Genomic DNA, 27,591 nt, shown 5'->3' on the forward strand with positions numbered 1-27,591 from the left:
GCCTCTTTAGAAAAAATGGCAAGGTGCACAGTCATAGGGACACCCACCCACTGACGTGAACGGGTGGGGCCACTGACCTCAGACTCAACTGCTGCTTGTGATCATGAAATATGGCTGTAATTCTGGAGTCCCAGCTCTCCCAACCCATTGCGGGGATTTTAAAAGTGAGAGACCAGGCGCCTGTGTGAGGGAAGGCTCGGGCAGTGGTGCAGAGCTTGCGCTGTGCACAGGTCCCCGTGGGCACAGCCATCCTGTCTTCCAAGGATGCCACGCGCTGCTGTCTGAAGCTTGGTGCAATGCTTTCCACGGTTCCTGCTTTCAAGCCCAGGCGAGGGAATGTGTACTAAATGAGCAGGTGCCCGGAGACGCACAGAGAAACAAACCCTTGTATTTGGCCAATTCCTCCCTCTGTGCATCATCTTCATAACATCCTGACAGATGCAGGGCAGGGTTTTGAACCTTCCATTTTACAGGTCAGGCAGATGGTGATTGGCCCTCAGTCCCCTGGCCCTTAATAACACCTGGCACTTGCAGCTCAGAAAGCTCATTCCTAAGCACCCTGGCCCCTGAGGTGCTGGGGAGCAGCCAGTATCCCCCACTGCACTACAACAAAGAATCTGGGTCCTCCCACACAGCTTCCAAAACTTGGAATTCCCTGCATGTCTTTGTTATGTTAATGACGTAACTCACAGTGGGACTGGGGCAGGTGTTAATGGTGAGGCCACAGTCCCCCTTCCGAGTGCCTCTGTCTCCTGATTTCAGCTTCCTGGCAACTGGACTCTTGGAGGCAGCTCTGATGGCTCCAGTGGTTGGGTCCCTGTCACCCACGTGGGAGACTCATATTGAGCTCCTGGCTCCCTGGCCATTGTGAGCATTTGGTGGGTAAGTGAGAGGTTGGAAGCATTTTCTCTCTGCCTCTCTGCATCTGTATCTATATCTGTCGTGTGCTAAATAAGCAAGTGCTCTAAGAAGTAGTCGCCGGAAAACTCTCATCAGGTAGAGGGTTGGGACTTTGGGCTGGTCTGATTTCTGGAGAGGGGAGAGGGGCTGAAGTTTATGTTCAAGCACAAGGCCACTGTCAATCAGTCATGCTATGTAGTGAGACCCCAGTGATACTGGACTCTGAGCTCAATGGAACTTCCTGGTTGGCAAGTGCACAGACGTGGGGATTGCAGGGGGGAGAGGTCTAAGTCTGGATTCCCCAAGGACAGGGCGAGAAGCCATGTGCTCCGTCCTGGATCTTGTCCTGCGTGCGTACGCTCTTTGCCATAAAACTATGATCACAAGTAGAGTACTTCTGTAAATTCCGAGGGTTGCCGATGGGAACCCCGGAACCTGCAGCTAGCTGGTCAGAAGTGGGGGCAGCCCGAGGGCTCCACTTGAGGCTGGTGTCTGAACTAAGGGCAGTCTTATGGAGGACTGGGGCTTCAGATCGCGGAGTCTGAGGCTAACCTGGGTGGATGGTATCACAGCTGCATGCAGTGGCCCCTGTAGGGTGGAAGGGAACACACTGCTGTGTGAAGCCCAGGCCGTTTATACCCTTCCCCAGCACCACAGTGGGACCCGCACTTGGCTGTATGGAATACTGCCTCCCAAAGGAGAGTGCCACTAAGTGCCGACAGTGGCAAGCCTGAACCTTTCAAAAATGATTTATTATTTGAAAGGCAGAGTGACAGAGAGATATTCCATCTGTTGGTTCACTCCTCAAATAGCTGTAAGAGCCAGGGCTGGGCTATGTTAAAGCCAAGGGCCAGCAAATCCATCTGGGTGTCCTTTGGGGGTGGCAGGGACTCAAGTACTTGGGCCATCAGCGGCTGCCTCCTAAGTGCACATATGCAGGGAGCTAGGTGAGAGGCAGAACACCCAGGACTAGAAGCAGCCTCCTGATGTGGGACATGTAACCCTGGGGAGGTGGCTTAAACTGCTGTGCCCCGACACCGGTCCCTGAAGCTTTTTAATATGTTTTCCACTGGGAATTTGAAGGCTTTACAGAAAAAAGGTTAAGAGCAGTAAGAGTAGGGATTTGGGGACGACAGACCCCAAGACTGAGGACTGCTGGGCTACTTGCGTGGTCTTGGAAAGCTGCTTCATCTTTCTTCTTTAAAAGACATTAATTTAGGGGCCGGTGCTATGGTGCAGTGGGTTAACCCTCGCCTTGCAGCACCAGCATGCCCTATGGGCGCTGGTTCAAGTCCCAGCTGCTCCACTTCCCATCCAGCTCTCCGCTATGCCTGGGAAAGCAGTAGAAGATGGTCCAAGTCCTTGGGGCCCTGCACCCATGTGGGAGACCCAGAAGAAGTTCCTGGCTCCTGGCTGAGGCTATTTGGGGAGTGAACCAGTGGGTGGAAGACCTTTCTCTCTGTCTCTCCCTCTCATCTGTAACTCTACCTCTCAAATAAATAAATAAATAAATCTTAAAAGAAGACATTAATTATATGAGAGGCACAGAGACAGAGACTGACAGATAAAACTCCTATCCACTGGTTCATTCCCCAAATGCCCACAATGGTCAGCACCGGTTTAAGCTAAAGCCATAAACTGGAAACTCAATCCATGAGTCATCACTTTCTGCCTCCCAGAGTCTGCATTAGCAAGGAGCTGGAGCCAGGTATCAAACCTGGGTACTCCCATATGGGATGAAGGCATCTAACTGGCATCGTAACTGCTAGGCCGCACGCCTGCCTCAGTCTTCTAACGTGCAAAATAGGAAAAATCAAACCTACTTGGAAGGACTGCTGGATGAAGAGATAAACTGATGTGTGTAAAGGATCTATTACAGCACCAGACATACGGTTGGTGTTTATTCAGTGGTAACTTTCATCATGATTCCTGCCTTTAAGTATGTTTTCCTTAAGCCCTATGATTATCAATTAGTAGTCAAACCCCAGGCAAAATCTTTGGCTGTATTTAAATGACCTGGGGAGTTCAGACAGAGGAAGTCATTTTGTGTTCTTGTAGTAGAAGAATGGGATTTAGAGCTCATTTTTGGTCATTTTCCCCCATACCTTGTTAGGATCCAACTTGGTTTTGTCCACAGGAGTAGAGTCTTTTATCACTTCCACAAACTCTGCACCAAAACACTGGCTGTAAAATCCCTAGGTAAGAGGAATCAACAGTTCATAAGGGTTATTTTAATATGGTGTGAGTCTATGTCTTCCCAGAAATAGAGTAAGTTTGGCTAAGAACAAGGCAGAATCTGCTCACTGATTCTTGAGAGTCCCTCTGAGCTAATGAGCAAGTTCAGCATTTCCCGAGACATAAATAAAAATATAAAGAAGTCCAGCACTGTTATTGATCCTGCCTTCCCGCAATGTGGGTGCTTGGCTCAATTCAACCAGTAGCAGCTGATTCCTGAGACAGCTCCGTGGCATCACACTATTTACTTCTCACCTTTTGGACCCTGGGAACTTGGAGGTCACTAGAATTCCCACAATGTGGCAAAACAAAAACAAAAATCCACTGCACGAGAAGACAAAACACAGACCTCTAATCCTGTGTAGGAGAAACAATATTCAGGAAGCAAGTGGCCTGGAGTCAGTCGCTGGTTTGTTCTTAGGAGCAGATCACTTTGGGTGAGTCACCCAGCCACTTTGGACAATGGCTCCTTTGAGCGAAGTCATGATAAAAGCGCTGTCTCACTTGGCATGGATGCGTGGTGTAAGGAGCAATGAGGCAACACAGTGGTGCAAGCTCGACCGAGCTAAGAAGGCACACGTTCTGAGCAAGAGCACAGAAGCTCCAGGCGGTCACCAGCAGGTCTGGGGATCCCCGGTCCGCGCCTTGGAGGGTTTTGTTCTGGGGCTCCCCTGGACTTCCTTTGCAAGACCTTGGTGCTTGGCCCTTTCAGTGTGTTTCCTTTTTCCTGACTTTTCTCCACCCAGCTTCTCTTTCTCACCACTGTTTCAGTCTTTCCTCCAAGAACACCCCACTATTTCCTGCTGCATTTTAGATGGAAGGTAGATGGCAAGTTGTAGCCATGGCTGGTTCAAATACGTCTGCATCTGCATGGCTCGTGCTGTCAGGGACACCCAGAGCACGGACACACGATGCCTGGGGGTGATTCAGTAATTTGACCAGATTACTTCAAAGTCAAGATGATCATTTTCTAACGAAAAATCCCTACTGCCCTACTCACAAGCCTTTTATTGTTAACATTTGGAAAGGACTATAAGAAAGCATATGATATCAATTTTGCATACACTTGAAAATAAATATTCACGACACAGGATTTTAAGGGAAAATGATCAGAATCTTGCTTTCCTTCATGATCTGATCTCACCTTTACCTTCAAATTACAAATGAAAAGTGGAAAAATCTATGGGGACATTAAGAGTGAACCTGTGATTTTTTTTTTTTTTTGTAATGACCCACTATAATGGTTTTGTAAAGAACATAGTATCAAGTGCAGGGAATGACTTTTCTTACCTCTAGTCTATGTGAGATCTCAGGAAGCTTGGTAATTGCAGGTTCTTTGTAAACAAACTCCTGCTCATCCAAATCCCCAAATTTGGATCCATAGAAGCCAACTCGGAAGTAGGTCCCAAACATTCTCTTATGATCCTGATGGACAAAATGAGAAAATCTCTCCTGAGCCATGCAACTCCCAGACTCCTTTAGGTTGCGAAGGACAGGAGGCACGAATTGTGTTACAAAGCATTTTCTTCTCACAGCTGATGTAAACAGAAATCATTCCTTTAAAAAAATTGAATGTTTATGGAATGAGCTATGGAACTTACTAAAAGAAATCTCATGAAAGATTTCTAAGATGCCATTCACGTGAATTTAAAAGATTCTCACATTTCCTGGTTATTAGGTAATTCAATCTGCCTTCTCTCTCCCTCTATTTTTTTTTTTTTAAGATTTATTTATTTATTTATTTGAAGGCAGAGTTACAGAGAGGCAGAGGTAGGGGAGGGTGGTATTCCATCTGTGGGTTCACTCCCCAGATGGCCACAACAGCTGGAGCTGTGCCAATCTGAAGCCAGGAGCCAGGCGCTTCCTCTGAGTCTCCCACACGAGTGCAGGGGCCCAAGGACTTGGGCAATCTTCTACTGCTTTCCCAGGCCACAGCAGAGAGCTGGATAAGAGGAGGATCATCCGGGACTAGAACCAGTGTCCATATGGGATGCCAGTACTGTACTGTAGGCGGTGGCCTTACTGGCTATGCCACAGCGCCGGTCCAGCTGCCTTCTCCTGGACTTTGCATTCAGTTCTCTGTCCATCTCCAGTGCTTTTACATGGGATAGTTGAGAACTTTAGTAATAAAATGCTCAAGGTAAACCTCTGCCGAGAAAGGAAGTGGGGGGGCGGACGAGGAACCAGGAGCTGAGAGCACGCCCCCAGCTACCTTGCTGATGATGTTGTCGAAGGCCTTCTGCAGCTTGTCGTGGGTGGAGGTGAGCTTCCGGAAGTCGCGGTGTGCTTCCAGGATGGGGATGACCAGCTTGTAGACCTCATTAACCGTCTCATACAAGCCTCCCTTGGAAAGACGAGAAGAGGACCAAGGAGAATTTAATCTACCGGAAACCTGAGAAGAGCAGCTCACGTTCACGATGCAAACGATGCACGATGCACGGGAGGAGGGATTCATTCCTGCACCGCTGCGCTAGACGGAGTGGGAACGCGTGTGGGCAGCTCTGGGCAGAGACAGTGTTCAAGCAGAACCAGACACACGGCTACGCAGCCTGCGTGGTGATGCTGAGAGTGAGAAGGCCTCGGGGTACTCCCCATCTCTTGATGGGCAGCAGGGGCAGGGCAAGAAGGCAGCTTTGGAGCACTTGAACCTCATTGGGGGCCTGCACTACCCAGAAGCTCCAGGAGTGCCTCGGGGCGGGGCTGGGTGGGGGGGAGCTCTCCTTTCTAATTCACTTTCTTGAATTTCAGGGAAACCAAAAGAATACTGAATTCTAAAAGGGAAGGCAGGAAAATGAAAAAAAAGAAGATTAAAATAATAGTTAAATTACAATAGGGAAGAAACTTGAAAAGTAAAAAATAAAGAATTTAGGGAAAAAAACAAACCTAGATCAGGTAAACACGGTAAAGTACTGAACCCTTCCTTGGCTTGAAATTGCCAGGAAGAGAGAGGTTACTGACATGAAAATGGATGAGCCTTTGCTTCTGGCCCCGAATCGCGATACCACCACTGGTGTATTTTTCTTCTACTGGGAGTGGTCAGATGCAGACAGGGTTAAGGAGGGGAGCCTCAGAGGTTTCTGCTCCATTTCTCTGAGCTGCTCATGGTCTGTACTGCTCCCCAGGGCTGCTGGGCTGTCAGCAGGGGGGCACTGCCTACATGTTCCTGCCCTCTCCTCCCAGCCGTGCGCGGGAGGGAGAACATTCCACATCAGTTATTGCGTAACCCTGGGCAGGCCGCTTCACCTTTCCATGGCTTAGCTTCTACCGCTATTAAGTGGAAATATTACTGTGACTGCTGCCCAGCCAACGAGACCAGCGTGGTACAGCTGTGACAGGCTCCCACACGTCCCGGACGAGGCAGGTGCAATCTGTGGACATCGGTGTCCTCCTTGGGCCCCCGCATGCCCTTCGTGCCCTTGGCGTGTGTCGAGTGGGGCCATTAGGGCCGGGTGTCTGCAGCCCTGGGTTGCCGTCTGGGCACTGACCGTGCTGAAGAGCTCCGCCGCCTGCTCCAGGAGCCCCACCAGGCCACTCTCGGTGAAGTACCGGCCGGAGCACACCCCGTCCTCGTCCGGCGACAGGGTGTCATCAGAGACCGCAGACTCCTCCAGCACATTGGAAGAAATGTTCTGTAAGAGAGCACAGGACGCGCCCTGAGCACGGGGCCCACGCTAACAGCAGGACACAGGAGACCGGGACGCAGGGACCAGGAGGCCGGCAGGTCGACATCCCCACCCAAGGCTGCCGTTTGAAAGGCCTCGCTGAGCAATGGGTCTTGCGATCTCCTGTATCTTTTTAACCATTAGGGAGTTGTAGACAATGGTCTGTGGAGCATCAGCTGAGCTATCTTGGGGGCACCGATCCTACTGCCGGCCAGCTGGAGTCTGGACCTTCAAGCGGAAGCCAGTGCTGCCTATTTCCCATTGGAGGGACTTCAGCTTCTCCTTTCAGATAAGCAGGCATGACATATGATGACAGCCAAGGACAGTGCCTTCTTTGTGGACATTTGTACAGCCATGTAGCAGTTAGCCTCCCTGAGCGTTTTGTTTCTGCACGTGCTTCCTTCACACCAACAACAGAGTTAAGAGACCCTATCAGAAAGTAGAGGGCCAGCGCTAGAGGGAACCAGATTTAAAACCAGCTAACAAACGTTAGGGAGGCACTAACTCTCAGAGTCACGGACGTGGGGACCCTGAGACACAGTGCCCCCGTCTATTTTGTGCCTTGTGTGTCCCACCTACCTTACCCTATCCCTGGGCCTGGGCCTGGACCTGGGCCTGGCTCACACTCTTGACAGTAAAGAGTCATTTTCTTCTTGGCCCACAGCTGTGAAAGAAATGCATTTGGAGCACAGGAGAAACGGGATAGTTTCTTTGTTTACGGACTGCAAACAGGTCACACACATACCACTCATTCCTGTTGTGGAGCTCAAGGCAGGCATAACTAATCAATTTTAACACTCTTTCCTTCAGAGCTTGGATGGTTTCAAACTTCTTCTCACTATAGTGCTCTAGTCAGACCCTACCAATTGATCAGATTTGGAGTGTAAAACAAAAGCTGCCTGCCTTCTGGGCCGACTGGTAAGACCATGAGAATCAACCTTAGCAATCAGTGAGGACTTAGTATAGTCCTGCCCCTTCATATCCAGTACTGTAATGTGGTTTCAGCAATCTAGGTGGAGACTATCAAGAGTGTTTTACAACAGACTCTCCCAAGCCCAGCCTCTCTATTACGATGTTTCTGTACTGGAGACAACAGAAGGTAATGGATATCTCTCAGCTGAAAAAACCTAGTAACTCAGGAAACTATTAGAATTGTGTGCTGCCTTCTGCATGTGGAGGAACAGATCTGAAGCTTTGTGGCCTTATTAGCTATAGTCAGAGACAGGGATTCTGGGCAGACGTTCCTGGCGTCAGCCTCAGGGAGGCAGCAGGCCCAGCGGTATCTGAGAACGTGTCCATATCTGCACTTGTGGAATAGTGTACTCTGGGCCACGCACTTTCAGTGATCTCAGTTTCTTGGAATCTGGCAACCTCTGAGTTATCTCCCTTGCACAGATTTATTTTTCTCCAGTTGATAAGTCTTGCATAGAGGTTCAATTTTTGGAGCAAAACTAGGTTGAAAACTACAGCAACAAGCATAACAATGAAAAAAGAGAGAGAGAGAGAGAAGTAAAGAAACCAGCAGTGGACATCTGCTGTTAAGGCTGCCCAGAATTGCTTCATTCTTCTCTAACATAAAACACCCAGATCTCCATCTGGGGAACCGCCCACAACTCCACACGCAGGCCTGTGAGCCTGGCTCAGCCACGTAAGGCGTTTCCTGTCTCCGGCCATCGTGACGGATCTGGGCATGAGCACATGACTCAACCAGAACCACTGAGATGCACTCAGACTCTTCCCTGAATCTGCGAGAAGTGAGGCATGTCTCTGCCCCGGACTTGAATATGTGGACACGAACGCGGACAGCTTACTCAATGCAGGAAGTCTGTGGAGAACAAAGGGGACCAACATGAGGCAGACGCAGGAAGCGGTAATAACACTGAGGTGTGACAGCATTGTTAGGGCATTTAAGTCTGGTGCGATGGGTGCCACTTCAGGTTCATCTCCCCTATGCAGGCCGATAAATTCCATTTTTATGTCAGATCAGTCTGATTTGGGTGTTTTGCCACTTACGAGTAGGCATTTCCAACCGATTTGGTATGTCTCACTTGAAAGAAATAAGAACACACTCATAGGTATCAGTGTAATTTGGTATCTCTTGCAGCTGTGAATGCCTAACTCATTATGTTCTTTTTTATTTATTTGTGTTTCTTTATTAGAAAGGTCCAGTGAGAGAGAAAGCGAAACACACACACACACACACACATAGAAGTCTTCCATATCTTCCATTCCCTGGTTCATTTCCCAAATGCCTGCAATAGCTGGGGCTGGGCCAGGTAGAAGCTAGGAGCCTGGAATTCCGTCTGGGTCTCCCATGTGGGCAATGCAGGACCCAAATACTTGAGCCATCACCTGCTGCCCAGGATGCTGCTGGATCAGAAGCAAAGATAGGACTTGAACTCAGGTCCTGCAATATGGGACATGGGTGCCCTAAACGGTGGCTTAAGTGCTATACCACACACCTTTCCCACTCATCATGTTATGTACATCATGAAGGCTTCACACACCAAAGTTTTTTCTGCCTCCCTTTGTCGCCTTTTCATCCTTGATCCCCAGGCTGGGCTATATTACATATTATAAATGCTCACAGCATCTTGTGCCTCTTTCTAACAGTATTTATCATAATGGTAACTGAATAAAGAATGGTGTGGCTACCATGTAAAGTTCATGAGGAGAGAATAAGTGTCCTTTACATAAATACACTCTAAAAGAAAGAATGAACAGGTAAAAATTCAAAAAGATCTAGTTGTATGCCCCCATGGAAGAACAACGTGGACTTTTCTTATTGGTTCTTGAATAACTCTTCCATCTCACCTTGGCTTGCTCATCACAAGCAAATCAATTCAGGTAGTAAGACTTATTAAACATAAAAGTCAATAATGAAATGCAATTAATATGTGATGATAAATATTAAATAAGATATAGTAACTGAGAAAAGTCATAAAAGAATTATAAGAAATAGTTTAGTAAATGAAATATGAAAAGTGGATGATACAATACAATGTTAAGTATAAATGAAAAGATTTTCTGGGAATTATAAGAGGAGTACTATAATATTTATCCTTGACAATATCAAAAGGTACATAGAAAATTGATGAAAGAAGATAAATCTAAAACAATTTTTATAACTATCCTATTCACTTCCACATGTTCAAAGTTAGATATAATATTTTTGAACATTTGGATGAGAATTTAATTATTGCTTTTGCAAAATATCTCTGAGTTGAGAATAAAATTTATTGGCCAAAAATGAAATCACTGTGGAAATATGTGTTATTGAGGACCATAAGAAAGAGGGAATTAACAATAAGAGGAGAAACCCAGCTTGGCTGATACACAGAAATCCGAGAAACCAGAAGCTCCTGGTTCTCTGGTTTTACCACTGATATTTTTGTTTGTTTGTTTGTTTGTTGTTTTTTATTCTCTAAGCCTGGGAAAGCTGCTTTGAATCGTGTTTTCTTTCGGGTTCGCACAGCATCACAAAACTGTGCATAAGAGCAATAAGAATGAAGCCTTGCGTACTTCGTGTAAGTTCAACCAAGAATCACATAAACCCTTGCACTGGACTTCGTGAGTCTGGCTGGGAGAGTTCCACCACGATGGTGATGTCGGTCCCAGTTTCAGGCACAGTCACCCTCCAGACCACCTCCTTGGAGAAAGCACTCGGGACACTGCTTCTTCCCCTTCTCTCAAGGCTGCATTAAATGAATCAGGAAAGCTGTCCAGGTGGGCCCTCAACATGCCAGTCCGAGTTAGGTGTTAGGTCTGGCATACAACTTCCCCTTGCCGATTGTGGGTAATTTTCAGCTTATGCTAAGAGACTACTGATTCAGCCTTTTATTTCCTAGAGCTCTCGGGTCGATTTGATTCTTTCTTGATTTTAGATCAGAGAGTGGGACCGTACAGAGTTGGGCAATGGAACCCAACAAATGATTTCATGAGGGAAATAGTCTTGTCATGAAACGCCTTCACGGTTGTCAGTATATGGTGCCAACCATAAGTCTTTGGGGAAGAGTTTTTAAAACCTCAGAAAAATCACTCTTTCAGTTTCTTTGTCTGTGAAGTGGGGCTGACAGTCTCCCCAGGCACCTGCTTCCCAGGCATACCGGGAAGGTCAAATCAAACAACCCTGGGAAAGTATGCAAAGGTCTACCAAAGACCCCTCAGTCCCAGGGAATGCTGTAAACAATTAAAATAAACAAACAAACAAGACGGTAAAGCAGTTAGAACAGGTGAATGTAAGACATGAAGGCAGGGCTGTGCAACCTTGCCACTAGGGACAACTGGGGCCAGGTAACTGCTGGTAGATTTCCCATGCATTGTAGAATGTTTGGCACCACCCTTGGCTTCTATCTATTAGACACCAGTGGTTCCCACCTTCCCACGTCCATGGGTAACACCAACAAATACTTCCCCACATTGCCAAATGCCCCTGGGAACCACTACTCTGGAGGAAAAGCTGCAGCTGCCCCCACCTGGAAGCTGACACTGCCCACGGGCAGGTAGCTGTGGTCCTCCAGCATGCTCAGGTACTCGGCCACGAGCGCGGCCGCGTGCACCAGGCACATGGCAGCCTCCGTGTAGCATTTCTTCTTGGTGTGCTTCTCTGCCATGTTCTGGAGCCAGGTCAGCCGTAGGTCAGGAGACGTCTGGTAACTCTTGGCAATTCTGAAGACGGATTGGGAAATAGCTTCAAGCGAAACTGGTGAATGACACCATCCTTATATTGTGCATGGTCATTGCTGACCCCAGGAGTGCTCCTCTCCCCCAACCCCCATACACACTCTCTGATACTTCTGCCGGCATCTTCAGAATCAGAGAAAGGGTGAATATTTATTAGCCCAACTGTTTTTAATCTGTGTTTGGAGGATGCTAGACCCTAAGATATAGGAAAAAAAAAGACCTGACCAAATGATATCTGTATCAATGGATCTCAAGCAATTTTCTTCCATTTGTCTCAATATAAGAACAGAAGGCAAAAATGTTACCCTTCCTATGTGTGGCAGCAAACAACTTTGCCTCTGTCAGTAGTTTCTCCTGAACAAGGATGGAAGACCAAGTTTTAAATGAGAAACCAGGATTTCTAAAGTAAAACTGGATATGGATATCTGAACACACATGAATGCAACAAAATCACAGAGTATAATTCATATAATAGTTGGAAAGCTTCTCCTCTCATTCCATGTTAAGTAGAGCACAGTGGTGTAAAATAGGCACCTCACTGTAAGTTAGGCAGACTTTTGTTTTTAAAACATATTCATGAATCAACCCCCTCTGCATGTTTCCTGTATAAATATTTGGATGTCATCCAAAAAAGTGTACCCATACTACCTGCGAGAATCACATTAGGAAGAACTCCCCAGTCAGTGACAGATCCTAGGGCCCCAGGAGACTGAACAGGAAGAGTTTACCTGTACATGAGGTCCATCAGCATCTCAGGGTCTTCCTGAAACTCCCTCATTTTCACTGTGTCATATAAGATGCTATTGAGGTTGCACAGAAGTTCCTCCACCTGCAATAGTGTAAGCCCCTGAGTGATCTTGGCTTTGCACTTCATTAAGATTACACTGAAGGGCCAGCACTGTGGCACAGCTGGTTAAAGCCCCAACCTGCAGTGCTGGCATCCCATATGGGTGGTGGTTCGAGTCCCAGCTGCTCCTCTTCTAATCCAGCTCCCTGCAAATGGCCTGGGAAAGCAGTAGAAGATGGCCCAACTCCTTGGGTTCCTGCACCTGCATGGGAGACCCAGAAGAAGCTCTTGGCTCCTGGCTTTGGATCGGCTCAGCTCCTGCCATTGCTGTCATTTGGGGAGTGAACCAGTGGAATGGAAGACCTCTCTCTTTCTCTCTCTCTCTCTGGCTCTACCTCTCTTTGTAACTCTTTCAAATAAATAAAATAAATCTTAAAAAAGTTATATTGAGAGTGTAAGGGGAAGCAATAGAAAGGCTTTGAGCAGAACGAAGCCAAGAGGAGAGGTGAGGGAATTCCAGACAGAATTTGTTGTGACTTCATCTTCATAATCCCGGGTGATTCTGGGACCCCGATGTGAGAGCCCTTGAGACTCAAGAATTAGCCCTGAGTCCTCATGCTACTTCCTTCCCCAAAACTAGTTTGAATTGGTTTCAGGTATTTACAAAATTTCTAAACTGTACTCTGGAACTTCAGGGCTTTTCTTTTTTTTTTTTTTTTTTGACAGGCAGAGTGGATAGTGAAAGAGAGAGAGACAGAGAGAAAGGTCTTCCTTCCGTTGGTTCACCCTCCAATGGCCACTGCAGCCGGCGCATCTCGCTGATCCGAAGCCAGGAGCCAGGTGCTTCTCCCGGTCTCCCATGCAGGTGCAGGGCCCAAGCACTTGGGCCATCCTCTACTGCCTTCCCGGGCCATAGCAGAGAGCTGGCCTGGAAGAGGGGCAACCGGGATAGAATCCGGCGCCCCAACCGGGACTAGAACCCGGTGTGCCGGCGCTGCAAGGCAGAGGATTAGCCTGTTAAACCACTGCGCCAGCCTTTTTTTTTTTTTTTTTTAAGATTTATTTATTTATTTGAGAGAGTTAGACAGAGAGAGGGAGAAAAAGAGAGAAAGGTCTTCCATCTGCTAGTTTACTGCCCAAATGGCCCCAACAGCTGGACCTGGGCCGATCCAAAGCCAGAAGCCAGGAGCTTCTTTTGGGTCTCCCGTGAGGGTGCAGGGGCCCCAGGACTTGGGCCATCTTCTACTGCTCTCCGAGGCCATAGCAGAGAGCTGGATTAGAAGAAGGGCAGCTGACACTGGAACCAGCACTCCTATGGGATGCCGGCACTGCAGGTGGAGGATTAACTTACTGCACCGTGGTGCCAGACCCTCATTCATTAATTCTTAATTGAGAACCTGCCGTAGACTAACTAGGCTAGGAGCTGTACCTAAACCTAATGAGCCTTGCTGGAGTCTATGGGCATTCTAACAGAGATGGAAGAGCTCACTGTCTTCACCTGTTTCCTTAGGACTTATTTTGTTTACAAGCTCTAACTTGGCCTTTCCTTCCCTTCTAGTACACACTAGTCAGGGTGGTTCCTTTACCGCCCCTTAGACACAATACATTCTCTCCCCCACTTCCCGCCCGCCCCACTGAATCGCGCTTCAGCCTTTTAAGCTTACCCCTCCCCTAAGTGTCTCCTGGCCACTAGATTGTTTATTACTTCAGCCCCTCACATAGAGTTTCATTTCTTTTTTTTTTAAAAAAAAGATTTAGTTATTTATTTGAAAGGCAGAGGCAGATCGAGAGAGAGAGAGAGAGAGAGAGAGAGAGAGAGAGAGAGGTCTTCCATCTGATGATTCACTCCCCAGTGGCCGCAACGACCAGAGCTGCACCAATCCGAAGCCAGGAGCCAGGAACTTCTTCTGGGTCTCCCAAGTAGATGCAGGGGTCCAAGGGCTTGAGCCATCTTCTACTGCTTTCCCAGGCAACAGTAGAGAGCTGGATCAGAAGTGGAGTGGCCGGGACTCGAACCAGCACCCATATTGGAAGCCTGGCACTGCAGGAGGTGGCTTTACCCGCTACCCCACAGTGCTGGCCTCAGTGTTTCATTTCTTCCTGCACACTTGGCAGGTTCCTAATCATTTTGAGACAGAGCTCTCCAAATAGATCCTTGGCATCTTCAAGTTGGGGACAGAGGTGGATGTGTTTTGTTTTTGTTTTCTCTTTTTTACCTCTTAGAGCACTGAGAACATTTGCAATATTGGGCAGGCAATACATACTTGCAAATAACTCACACACACGCATTCATAACCAACGTATCCCCAACCCATTCAGGAGACAAGGAATATTCTTCAGTCTACCTGGGTGGGAAAAGGAGTAGCCTGCATGGCCACGTCCTCTTCTGAGTAGGCCAGAATCGTCCTCAGAGATCTTCTCAGGTGCACCTCATTGAAGTCTGGGGCTTTGCCCACCAAGGACGCCAGAGACATGGTTACTTGCATCTTCACTCTCGCAAAATTCTGAGTGAGAAAAAGAATAAAGATGGAACAAGCAACAGACATTCAACTAGGAGATAAAGAAGACAGCAGCCCCAGACACAAGCAACTCCTCAATGTTCCTGTTACCTCAATCTTAATCACTTCCTTTCCTCTCAGTGCAATGAGAGCCACACTTTGAACAAGAGTCATACTGTTGTTTAAATGGATATTGCTTGCACATAAATCTGTCAGGCTCCCTTTAAATTTTCATTGAGGACTAAGCTGCCTCTGCACTGCAAAGCTGGGAGATTCTTACAAAGCTGGGTCACAGTATTTATCTTCTTGTGCCAAGATTCTCTTCTTGAGACTTTAATGAAACTGCAAAGAGGAATGTGACCTCTATAGACTCCAGGGAAGCAGCAACTTTGTCCCTCCCTACCTTCCAGGCCCACAGAAAAATGTGGCGATTCTAAGGCTCTCCCAGGAATGTCCTAAAAATTTTAAATAGTTTTCCCCAGTGTGTTCTGAGCACCTTGCCTTTCTTCCATGGGCCAACTTTAACGTCACTTCAGCAGGTACATAACTGCAAATGGAATTCCAAAAGGACATATCCAAATTCAAACAGACCAAAGCCAGGGTTTACAATTCTACAATAAAGCTCAACTCCAAAGGCTTCAAAACCTCCATTCTTACTCAGGTCTAGATGATAATGATCATTTAAAATTCTCTTCCACAGGTCACACTGGCAGCTAGTCAGAATTCAGAAACAGGACACATTTCAGAGTTCTTGTGTACTGTACTTTTTCTACAGGTAACTGTCACATATATGCTTCCACTTCTTACTGAAACATACTGATGGAAGGCACTGCATGCCCCAGTCTTGACTTTGGCTTTGAGATGCAAATCCCAGTGAAACCTGCTGTCTATCTACAAGCTCAACTGCTCCATCTCACAGAAGTCAAGCTCTGCCTGATGTTTTCCTGTCAACCAACGCCTCGTGTTGGCTTTCTCTACTGACTCCGTGTCCCCGCAAGTCTGAGCTCTTACACTAGTGGCTCCGAAACTGAACCTCATGAGGAGGTAGAGGGTGGCGCAGGCCTGGCTCCGGGTGACATCCATGCTGCTGCTGCAGTGGTGCAGAACTCGCTGACACAGGTCCGCACACTGTTCCACCTCCTCCTCGAACAGCAAGTCTCCAAACTAGGAGAGACACAAAGGGCCCATGAGGCATCACTTGGCACTATCAGATGCTTTCTGGATGGGATTCCTGCTGAAATATGCACACGTCTGCTTGGACAAGCAAAAAGCCCAGAAGAGGGAAGACATTGCACCATAAGGATAATGAGCTACATGAGTCAGAAGACGGATTTGAGCAATGAAGTCGACTTCGGGCTTAATTATGAAATGTGTCACTGAGGTCGTGGCTGCATCATTAACTGCACTGTTAGCCACGCTGCATTCACTAGTGAAGTCACAGCTTCAAAGGACCACAGAAGGTAGCAACCGAGATTTTCCATAGAGCAGAAAAAAAAATAATTGACACAGGCCATTTTTACCTAAGGAAAAATTTACTTTCTTCAGGCTATAAAAAATTAATTTCTGGCCGGCGCTGCGGCTCACTTGGCTAATCCTCTGCCTGAGGGGGCCGGCACACCGGGTTCTAGTCCCAGTTGGGGTGCCAGATTCTATCCCGGTTGCTCCTCTTCCAGTCCAGCTCTCTGCTGTGGCCCTCCCAGGCAGTGGAGGATGGCCCAGGTGCTTGGGCCCTATACCCGCATGGGAGACCAGGAGAAGCACCTGGCTTCTGGCTTTAGATCGGCATAGCGCCAGCCATGGCAGCCATTTTGGGGGTGAACCAACGGAAGAAAGACCTTTCTCTCTGTCTCTCTCTCACTGTCTAACTCTGCCTGTCCAAAGAAAAAAAATTAATTTCTTTTTTAAAAAAATTTAAGGTAAACAAATTTTATGTATTTTACATATACAGATTTAGGAACACAGTAATACTTCCTTCCCTGTCCTCCGTCCCACCCACACTCCCACCTTTCCTCCTCCTTCCTCTCTTATTCCTTCTCTTAATTTCTATAACGATCTACTTTCATTTTACTTTATACTCATAAGATTAACTCTACACTAAGTAAAGGGTGCAACAAATAGTAAACAAACAAACAAAAACACTGTTACTCAACAGTAGAGACCAAGGGCTGTACACAATCATCAAATTTCAAAATGTGAACCTTCTGGCATTTTGTGCCACAACATTTTGTAAGACTTAGTAAGGGAGCCATGAACAGGAGTCAGTCTACTCAGATGAGGTATTAAAGAAAAAGGCGGAAACAGCAACATCACTCCGGTGAACTTTGCTCTCACGTCATGGACTTCCAGTGAGTGGCCATTCTGAGTTTCCAGGATTCGGCACACGTTTCAAGTCTGAGAGCCACCATATGTCTTCTCCATGGGAAATTGTCACAGAATCAAACCACCTGCTCTCCTCCCAGGAAGACCTAAGATCTTTGTTGCAATGCCACTTAATTTGCACTGTGGGTTTTGGTCCACCTGAAGACAGCATTGTGGAGCTAGATGAGAATCTTACTCTTAATTAAGAGTGAAGAAAACAAGCGTCCCGTGTTTACCTTGGCGATGAGAGCACGCAGTGTCGCAAAGCAGTGAGTCAGGTAGGTGGTGCTTTGATCACAGCTCAGGGAATTCACCAGGACCCTCAAGACACCTCCCAACAGGTTGTCTTTACAGTCCAGAGCCGAGCTCGCCTGGGGGAATGAAGAACAGCATCACTGATCCCCGTGCCACACCAGGGAATGGGAGGCACAGCAGACACTCATGCAGGTTAGCCTGCTGATGCTGATGCTAATGCCCCATATCTCCTGGTTGAACGGCTGCAGGTTTTGGTGAGCTATCACATATATGTCATCCATTAACCATAGAGTGGAAGATCTATTTCCAAATGACTTTATTTCAAAATCCCCAATGGATTGGGGATTTATGGCTAATTCTGGGCTCCTAAATGCAGTTAGAAGGTAAACTATCATAGCCCACAGCTCTTGGAAGGTTCTTTGTATACAGGACATAATTTTCCTGGTGGGCTTCCAAACACAAAGAGGGGCTTTCCAATGTAATACGGGCTGCCGGTGGCAGTGACATTTCTAAACAGAAGCTTGTTTTATTTATCAGCTATGGCAGGATTAGCAGCATCAACCCAACAACAAAATGGCAAATACATTCTGTGGCTTGCCATTAGACACCCAGTACTCAAAGACATGCTGGATAATGATAAAATCAATGTGATGCTAAGCATTTATAAGGATATCAGAGTCATCAAAGATCCCATATATTTGGTGTTTTTACAATAATTACTTTGATTTCAGATCACTAAGAAGTTGGATACTTAAGGTTCTACTGTGTTTCAACCATATTTCTCCCAGCTATAAAAAGGAATACTGGATCTATTCTAACAATTGGCTACTCAATGGAAACACGTAAAGATTCATTTTCAGGGTAACTAAAATACTCATTATCTCCTAGACATTTTTGAAATTTTTGGAAATATCATTAGAAGATGAAATTAGTATGGCATGAGGTTCACAGTGACACTAAACTTGTCTATAGCACAGTTGGCAAATTCATGGCATAAATGTTTTTTTTTTCACCAGTGTGAGACCAAGACAGACATCATTCATCACCTTAGCACTCTCTTTTTTTTTTTTTTTTTTTAACCCAGTCTAGTCTCAGTCATAGCTCACACTCCCAACAGAGACCATCATTCAACTGGCATTGACTCATCAGGATTAAGACCCTAGTTAGCAGGGTCCGATCTTCGGAATACACTGTCAGCCCTCTATCCACGTTATCAGCTTGGTACAGTCTCTGCAGATGTTACCTTGGGGGTTAGCTTGTTAAGCACCTGACTCTTTCCAAGTCAGCAGCCAGGCAAAGAAGCCTGAAGAATGTTTGGTATTTCTGGCATTTGCAAAGTGGATACTACTGTAAACAGTAAACTTCCCAACTCCATTTTTAAAAAGGCATTTTGGTTTGCATTTACTTCTTTCACCATTCTGAATGAAGGATTCCTCTTTAAATTCCAGGAAACATATTCATGTTGGAAGGATCAGACCAGCAGTTTGTCGTCCTCACCTGGATAATGTTTTCCTGCATATCCAGGATGATTAAATTTGCTTCTGTAGCCAGATTGCCACTGAGCAGGGCTTCATGATCTAACTCAGCCTTGGTTCTAAGAAACAAAAGAGGTCAGATTAAAGCATGCATCAGACTTGGCCAGTTCCACGTCGGTGATCTATATACCAAGGCGTGAAGAGATCTTTAGGAGGATCAACACTGAAATGCAAACAGAGTAGCTGGCCATGAGCAAGTACACAGGACAGGTGCTTCCAGGATTTGTATCTGGTATAAAGATCATCTAGGCACACCCTCCAAGTCATCCTCATGCCCACTATTACTTTATTTTAAAGATTTATTTATATTTATTTGAAAGGCAGAGTTACAGAGGCAGAAAGAGAGAGAGAGAGAGAGAGAGAGAGAAACTTCCAACCACAGGTTCACTCCTCAAATGGCCACAATGGCCAGAGCTGGGCTGATCCAAAGCTAGGCGCCTGGAGCTTCTTCCAGGTCTCCCATTGTGGGTGCAGGGGCCCAAGGACCTGGGCCATCCTCCACTGCTTCCCCAGGTCATAGGAGAGAGCTGGATCAGAAGTAGAGCAGCTGGGACTCAATCTGGTGTCTATATGGGATGCTGGCACTGCAGGCAGCAGCTTTAGCCTCTATGTCACAGTCCCAGCCCCATTTCCTATTATTAATAAGGATGAAAATGATAAAACAACAAAATGGGTAGAAAGACAACTGTGGTTGATCCTAGCAATTAGGTGAGCCCATGAGATTGCAGCCTAAAGCCTTAGGCCACGCCTGCATTTCATGCATCAGAATTGCTTCTAGACCCTAGCAAAGGGAAGTCCCCCCAACGTGCTGGAGAGAATGAGACTGGCAACAAGGACACTGCTGGGTAAGGGAAGGTGAAGCTTCAGAACTGGGAGTGGAAAGTCAGTGTCTTAACTTTACAAAGACCACCTGGAGGTTGCTCAGCTGAGTACCTAAGTCCTTTTTCCTTTTTCCACTGGGAAGCAAGGTAGCATTTCTGGGGCAAGAGGCATCTAACATTACTAACATTACTGGTCATTAGCCGCTGGGAAATGGGAAGTTACCAGGTGCTGTTTCTTTAGTAGGTTTCATTTTTAGGAATTAGTGCACTAATTCTCATAAAACCAAGTGAAGCTGGAAAGAGATATGGGAGTCTTCCTTTATCTGTGGCTCCATTTTCTACAGGTTCAGTTACCTTTGATTAACCTCAGCTCAGATTACATGGAAAATTCCAGAAATGAACAATTCATGAGTTTTAATTCTGCAAGGTGTGGGGAAATCTCACACCATCCTGCCCATCCTGCCTGGGCCAGGATTCACCCCCCTTTGTCATCATATCCACACTGTATATGCTACCTACCCGCTAGTTAGTCACTTAGTAGTTATCAGATCAACCGTCAGAGTATCACAGTGCTCCTACACAGAGTTTGGTATGATCTGTGGTTCCAGAATCACTGGGAGTCTTGGAGCATCCCCCTCAGGATAAGAGGGACTACTGCCTTTTGGAACACCATCCACAGTTAGTTCTGAGCAAAAGGAGGTATGAAGAATTAACTTTACTAAGACACCCCAGGGGCCAAGAGCCATCAGCTCAGATGTCATGAACCAGGTCAGGCTGTTCTCCAATCCCCTTAGCCTACTAATGGGGGCACTGAGGTTGCTTATGCCTCAGAGCTAATATTTCTGTGTGTTCTCTGGTTTGAAACTGATCAATATAACTTTTTTCTCATTCTCCAAGTGTTAATATTTGGATAAAATAAGAGAAATCTAAAAGCTCTTTTTGGGGCTAGCATTGTGGTATAACAGATAAAGTCAAGGCATGCGATCTTGGCATCCCATCTGGGCTCCAGTTCATGTCCTGGCTGTCCCACTTCTGATCCCACTTTCTGCTCATGTGCCTGAGAAAGCAGCAGAAGATGCTCCAAGTGTTTGAACTCCTGCCACCTGTATGAGAGATCCAGGTGAAGCTCCTGGCTCCTGGCTTCAGCTTGGACCAGCCCTGTCTGTTGTGGCCATTTGGAGAGTGAGCCAGCAGATGGAAGACCTCTCTTTATCCCACGCTCCCTGCAACTCTTTCAAATAAATACATAAATCTTATAAAAAGCTCTTTTTAATTAACTGGTGAAGTAGTTAAAATTTATTTTTTATGTATTTAATTTTAAAATGTTTTTATTTATTTATTTAAGCAGAAAGAGAGAGAGAGAGAGAGCAAGTGCGTGAGCAAGCAAGCAGGGAGTGCCTATCTACTGGTTCACTCCCCAAACACCCACAGTGAAGCAGTACCCTGGAACTCAGTGAGTGGCAGGGGCCCAACGACTTGAGCCATCACTTGCTCCTGTCCAGGGTGTGAATCAGGAGTGGAACCAGGACTCAGACCCAGGCACTCTGACATAGAGTGTGGGTCCTTCACCACTTCCATCTACTGGCTCACCCTTCAAATGGCCAAACAGGGCAGGGCCAGGACTGGACCAGGCCAAAGCTGGGAGCCTGAAACTCTGTAGGGGGTCTTTCTTTAATTTTTTTTTTTTTTTTTTTTTTTGACAAGCAGAGTGGATAGTGAGAGAGAGAGACAGACAGAAAGGTCTTCCTTTGCCGTTGGTTCACCCTTCAGTGGCCGCCACGGCCGGCGCTCTGGAGCCAGTGTACCGCGCTGATCCGAAGGCAGGAGCCGGTGCTTCTCCTGGTCTCCCATGCAGGTGCAGGGCCCAAGCACTTGGGCCATCCTCCACTGCACTCCCGGGCCACAGCAGAGAGCTGGCCTGGAAGAGGGGCAACCGGGACAGAATCTGGTGCTCCGACAGGGACTAGAACCCGGTGTGCAGGCGCCGCAAGGCGGAGGATTAGCCTATTGAGCCACGGCGCTGGCAGGGGTGGGGGAGGGGTCTTTCATATGGGTGTAGGAGCCCAAGTACTTGAGCCATCTTCTGCTGCTTTTCCAGGCACATTAGCAGGAAACTGGATAGGAAGTACAGCAGCTGGGGCTCGAAATGGCGCTGATATGGGATTCTGGCATTGCAGGTGGTGGCTTAACTTGCTGTGCCATAATGTTGGCTCCCCAAATTTTTAAAACATTGTAAAAGACACGACACAAAATTTGCCATTCTAGCCATATTTAACTGTACAGTTCAGTGGCATTAAGTACATTAATATTGTTGTGCCAACATCAGTCCCAGTAATCTGGTTTTTAAAAACCTTACCAGCTGTTCCTTTAACACAGTGGTTCTCACATTCGGCTGCACAATAGAATCACCTGGGAGTTTTACCAACTACTGATTTTGGGTCCCACTGCTGGAGATTACGACTTAATTGGTCTGGGGTACATCTGGGCACTCTGAAATCAGGAGTTTTAAAAGCTCCCCAGGGGATTTGAATGTGCAGCTCAGGTTGAAAATTACTGCTTTAAAAAAAACCTAGCCAATATAATGGAAAAATGATTTGAACAATAAAGGTGAAAGACAGCACTATTATAATTACAAAGTTTCCCAAATAGCTAAGCTGGGCTGTTGTAATTTTTCTATTGTTTTCTTAAAAAAAAATGGAGGGGGTTGTGGCATAGCAGGTAAAGCTGCTGCTTCTGGCGCCAGCATCTCATATGGGCACTGATTCTAGTCTATGCTGCTCCATTTCTGATCCAGCTCCCTGCTAATGTGCCTGGGGAAGCAGCGGAGGATGACTTAAATGCTTGGGCCCCTGCACCCACATAGGAGACCCAGAGGTTCCTGGCTTCTAATTGGCCTAGTTCCGGCCGCCGTTGTGGCCATTTAGGGAGTGAATCAGCTAGTGGAAGATCTCGATCTCTCTTTCTCTCTCTGTCTCTCTGTCTCCCTCACTCTGAAAAAGTGCCTTCCAAATAAAATAAACAAATCTTAAAAAAAATTTAAAATGATAGGGCTGGCGTCTTGGTGTATTGGGCAAGGCTACTACCTATGACAGAATCATCCCTTATGGGTGCTGCTTCGAGTTCGAGGTGCTCCACTCCCAATCCAGCTCCCTGCTAATGTGCCTAGGGAAAGTAGGAGAAGATGGTCCAAGTGTTTGGGTCCCTGCACCCACGTGGTAAACTTGAATGAAGCTCTTGGCTCCTGGCTTTGGTTTGGCCCAGCTCTGGCAGTTGTGGCCATCTGGGGAGTGAACCAGTGGATAGATTTCTCTCTCTGTCTCTCCTTCTCTCTCTTTGTAATTCTGATTGTTAAATAAATACAAATCTTGCTGGTGCCGCAGCTCACTAGGCTAATCCTCCGCCTTGCGGCACCGGCACACCGGGTTCTAGTCCCGGTCGGGGTGCCGGATTCTATCCTGGTTGCCCCTCTTCCAGTACAGCTCTCTGCTGTGGCCCAGGAGTGCAGTGGAGGATGGCCCAGGTCCTTGGGCCCTGCACCTGCATGGGAGACCAAGAGAAGCACCTGGCTCCCGGCTCTGGATCAGCGCGGTACGCCGGCCGCAGCAGCCATTGGAGGGTGAACCAACAGTAAAGGAAGACCTTTCGGCTCACTGCCTCACACTTCATGTGGCAGCATGGTGTCTCAACTTTGGCCCTGTTGCTCAGCTGACATTTTCTGTCAGATCCTTGTTTGCTGTGGAAGGCTGTCCTGTTTGTCATAGGAATGTTCAGCAGCATCCCTGACCCCTACCCACTAGATGCCAGCGGTACTTCCTTCCCTCTGTTGTGATAACCAAGAACAAACAAAGAACAAAATAAAACAAATCTAACATTGCTAAATGTCCTCCCCGGGAGTCAAAATTGGCCCCTGGTTGACCAATAGCATGAAGGGTCAATCCTAAACATTTCGCACACACTAGGCTATGCAGCACTTCTGTTCTTTATTTTGCTGTTTGTTCCGGGAATGCCTTTCTCTGTTTTGCTTAATGAGAGGGAAAGAGGAAAAGATTCTGTCCTTCTGTCTTCTACCTTTTGTGTTTCTTCTGAAAAGGAAAAAAAAAAAAAAAAAAAGGAAGACCTTTCTCTTTGCCTCTCTCTCTCTCACTGTCCACTCTGCCTGTCAAAAAAAAATTAAATAAAAATAAATAAATACAAATCTTTAAAAAACCAACCCCCCCCCCAAAAAATAAAAAAAGAACGTTGCCCCTGAAGATTTGCAGATGTGACTCCTTAGCTGTGGACAGGAGCAGCCTGCTAGGTAGCTCAGTGCTGGGGACCAACCTAAAGAGAACCAATAGGCCCTATGGGGTATGGCCAAGGGTTGTGTTGTTACTGCAAGCAAAATGGAAAAGTTTCCCCAAACATCACCTTGTGCAGCCCAGATAAAACACGCTTTGTCGGGCTCTTCTTTTAAGCTAACTACTAAAGTCGCATGGGTATTTATTGTTGTTGTTCATTGCCTGAGTTACAATTTATGGACTCTCAGAACCAAGCATCTTATAAATAAGTTGAGGGAACTGAGAAAAAGAATAAAAACAGGCAAAGTAGAGGTGGGTGTGATGGTGCACTGGGCTAAGCTGCCTCTTGCAGCACCAGCATCCCATGTCGGAGTACGAGTTCAAGTCCCAGCCACTCTGCTTCCCATCCAACTTCCTGCTCATGCACCTGGGGAGGCAGCAGATGTCGGCCCAAGTACTCACGCGGAGACCTGGCTGGTATATTTCCTTCCAGCCCCTTACACACAGATTACACATTAATTACAGATTTTAATTCTTTAATCCAAGTGCCTATTTTTGTTCACTTAAAAATTATCTCATAAGCATTTCTTCATGTCATTAAAATTATTCCAAAACACTTTGATGGAAAACTAATATTTTGTTATATATTTTTCTATTCCTGACCATTTAGAATGTTTCCACATTGCCTAACATTTTAAGATAGTGCTGGTATAAATATCTCTGAGCGTATACCTTTGTGCACATTCCATTCTGGAATGGAACTATGGATTTGAAATTATGTGGTCTTGTGTCCCTAGCCATGCATTCTCTATTTCTCCTCTCCCCAACAGCTGCTTTTATGAAGTGATCTGAGGTTGCTAAATATTCTTTTTCTGTGATACATGTCTGAGCCCTGGAAACCACAACTCCTGTCCGTGTGATTGTCTGGGTCCCTGGATGAACTGTGTTCACACAGACAGGGACGCTTCCTCGTCTCCCCCTTGGAAGGAGGCAGTTGTTTCAGTAACACAAGGAGCCTGGGAAAAATAGCTTTGGACATTAGGTAAAAGCAGCACAAAGTTGCTGAGTGACTCACTTATCTAGCTTCTCATTAGCTTGCCGCCAATGTGTCTGCTCTTTCCTCCATCTCAAATTTTCATTGAGGCCCGGAAATCGGTCATTCCCTAGGAGTGAAGAAATGTATGATAGGAATTTGATTAGCACGAAGCCCTCCGAGATAACCAGAAGTTCTAACAGGCTCAACTGAGCAGACCCAGCACCATGTCTCTAATTAGATCCATGCAGGGTGCTGGTGGGAGACGAAGGCGCCATGTCTATGTCGGGGTTGACTGAGAGTTCAGAGCTGCAGAAAACCCCTATTTTTCTGGGGTGTCAGGAAGCATGTTTCCCATGAACAGATGGTTCCAGTGAAACTCAGGGGGCGCCCACGGAATCAGTGGGGATTATCAGAAAGAAGGGTGTGGGTGTTCCACTGAAAGGTCTGTGCTGCCCTCCAGTCCCCCACAGTGGTGAACGGGGAGAATGGTCAGTCTGTTCTACTCTGGGCACAGAGACAAGCACCCAGGTCACCGGGCATTTCATTACCTTCTGGAGTGATGAGCCCAGCCTGTCAGAGGCTGTCTCTGGTGGTGGGGTGGGGTCTCTGCAGGCCTGGGACACCCTGAGACCCTTCTGGGGAATTGGTTCCATTCTAATAAAACCCTGAATGATCTAGGGAGATGATTTGGAGCCTAGGGCTGCCCAGTCTCTTGACCATGCCCGAGACGGACTCATTACATGTATCCCTAGCGAGGTCTCAGCCTTGAGGGAGACCGCTTCCATCTCATCCACAACTCACATTCATGGAATGTCCCTCTTTGCCGCCGCCGAGTTTTAGAAGATGCCATGTAGGGACATGGCAGGGTTTCTGTGACCCCTAACAGCAACCTCTTCCTAGAGGCAGGGACTCCTACCATGTACACACACGTCCCACACACCTGGAGCCCGGCAGCGCCGCATCATCTCCCCTCGGGCCCCCTCGCCGCGGAGCAGAGCCTCTTCCAGCCGGGCCTTGACGTCCCGCGACTTCTGCAGCACTTGGGTGCTGACTTTGTCAGAACTCTGTTTCCCCTGGACAGGACACAGGCAGGAGGACAGTTGGATTGGTGAGTTCCCCTTCAACGCGGACAGTCATCAAAACAGAGCCTTCGGGGTCAGCATTGTGGTGTAGGGTAAAGCCCCAGCCTGTGCCACAGGCATCCCATATGAACACTGGTTCGAGTCCCGGCTGCTCTACTTCTGATCTAGCTCCCTGCTCATGGCCTGGGAAGGCAGTGGAAGATGGACCAAGTCCTTGGGCCCCTGCACCCATGTGGGAAGACCCGGAGGAAGCTCCTGGCTCCTGCTTTCAGATCAGCTCAGCTCTGGCTGTGGCGGCCACTTGGGGGAGTGAACCAGCAGATGGAAGATCACTCTCTATCTCTCCCTATCTCTCTAATAAATAAACAAATCTTAAACAAAACAACCAACAACAACAACAAAAAAAACAGAGCACTCGGGGGCCAGCTTTGTGGCGTAGCAGGTAAAGCTGGTAAGTGTGATACCAGCATCCCATATGGGCACCAGTTCGAGTCCCGGCTGTTCCCGCTCTGAACCAGCTCCCTGCTAATGGCCTCGGAAAGCAGCAGAAAATGGCCCAAGTGATTGAGCCCCTGAACCCACGTGGGAGACCAAAAGAAGCACCTGGTTTCTGCTTTGACCTGGCCCAGCCCTGCTGTTTTGGCCATTTAGGGAGTGAACCAGCAGATGGAGGATCTCTGTCTCTTTCTCTCTCCCTCTCTCTCTGTAACTCTGCCTTTCAAATAAGTAAAATAAATAAATAAATCTTTAACAAACAAACAAACAAACAAAACCAGAGCACTCCACAGTGGTGTCAGTTGGTTTTTACATGAAGATGCCGTTTTACAGGATCTTGTAGCTTCAACCCTGTGAACAAGAGTGGGATGGGGTTCCCTTTGCAAGAAGGCAGAGATCTTTTTCCTGTGGAGTGTTATCTATAAATGCAAACAGGCTACAGACTCGAGTGCATAAATGAGAAAAACTAGTGATGCCTCTCATGGCCCGATTGAAGAGGCAGAGTTGAACGTGGGAGGTAAGAGCTGGCAGCCAATGGAGCCGTCCCACACTTACCTTGTACTCAAAACACGAGACACAGATGAAAAGGAGGTCTAAAATTCTGTTCAGCTGCATGGAGGGCAGGTCTGCAATCCACTTCCTGATGAGGCTCTGATCCGCGTTCTTCATGATCCAGAGGAAGCAAATCATGAGGTTGCGGGTGGTGTCGGCGCTCAGCATGTTGTACTGCTTATAGGGCTGGAAGGAGGCAGATGGGGAGGAAGTCAAGCAACACGCAAACGGCAGCTGCAGGGAGGCTGACCTCTCAGAGCAAGGGGACTGCCTTTCCTTCCCAGCTGGGGGGATCCATTGCCAGCCGCCATGCCTTTCCTAGGCAGGGGAGCCCGGGGTTCTCTGAGCTGGGGTCAGCTGGGGGCGGGGGTCACTATGGGAGCAGGGTTTTCACTAAGGAAGCACCTGCAGTTTT

At 47.2% G+C, this 27,591-nt stretch overlaps 1 protein-coding gene across 2 annotated transcripts in view; it reads right to left on the reverse strand.

Moving 5' to 3' along the window:
- DOCK8 (dedicator of cytokinesis 8) overlaps window positions 1–27,591 on the reverse strand; it is a 255,396-nt gene that overhangs the window by 23,435 nt on the left and 204,370 nt on the right. For both annotated transcript variants that reach the window (XM_062208372.1, XM_062208373.1), the window contains exons 31-43: window positions 27,180–27,362; window positions 25,988–26,120; window positions 25,087–25,174; window positions 18,876–18,972; window positions 17,360–17,494; window positions 15,777–15,929; window positions 14,613–14,771; window positions 12,209–12,309; window positions 11,273–11,465; window positions 6,621–6,764; window positions 5,348–5,479; window positions 4,426–4,560; window positions 3,006–3,095 (exon numbers count right to left, since the gene is read on the reverse strand). In XM_062208372.1, the coding sequence (XP_062064356.1) occupies window positions 3,006–3,095; window positions 4,426–4,560; window positions 5,348–5,479; window positions 6,621–6,764; window positions 11,273–11,465; window positions 12,209–12,309; window positions 14,613–14,771; window positions 15,777–15,929; window positions 17,360–17,494; window positions 18,876–18,972; window positions 25,087–25,174; window positions 25,988–26,120; window positions 27,180–27,362 (1,743 nt within the window). The remainder of the gene's footprint in view (window positions 1–3,005; window positions 3,096–4,425; window positions 4,561–5,347; window positions 5,480–6,620; window positions 6,765–11,272; window positions 11,466–12,208; window positions 12,310–14,612; window positions 14,772–15,776; window positions 15,930–17,359; window positions 17,495–18,875; window positions 18,973–25,086; window positions 25,175–25,987; window positions 26,121–27,179; window positions 27,363–27,591) is intronic.

This window comes from Lepus europaeus, chromosome 12, assembly GCF_033115175.1.
Source record: "Lepus europaeus isolate LE1 chromosome 12, mLepTim1.pri, whole genome shotgun sequence".
NCBI lineage: Eukaryota > Metazoa > Chordata > Mammalia > Lagomorpha > Leporidae > Lepus > Lepus europaeus.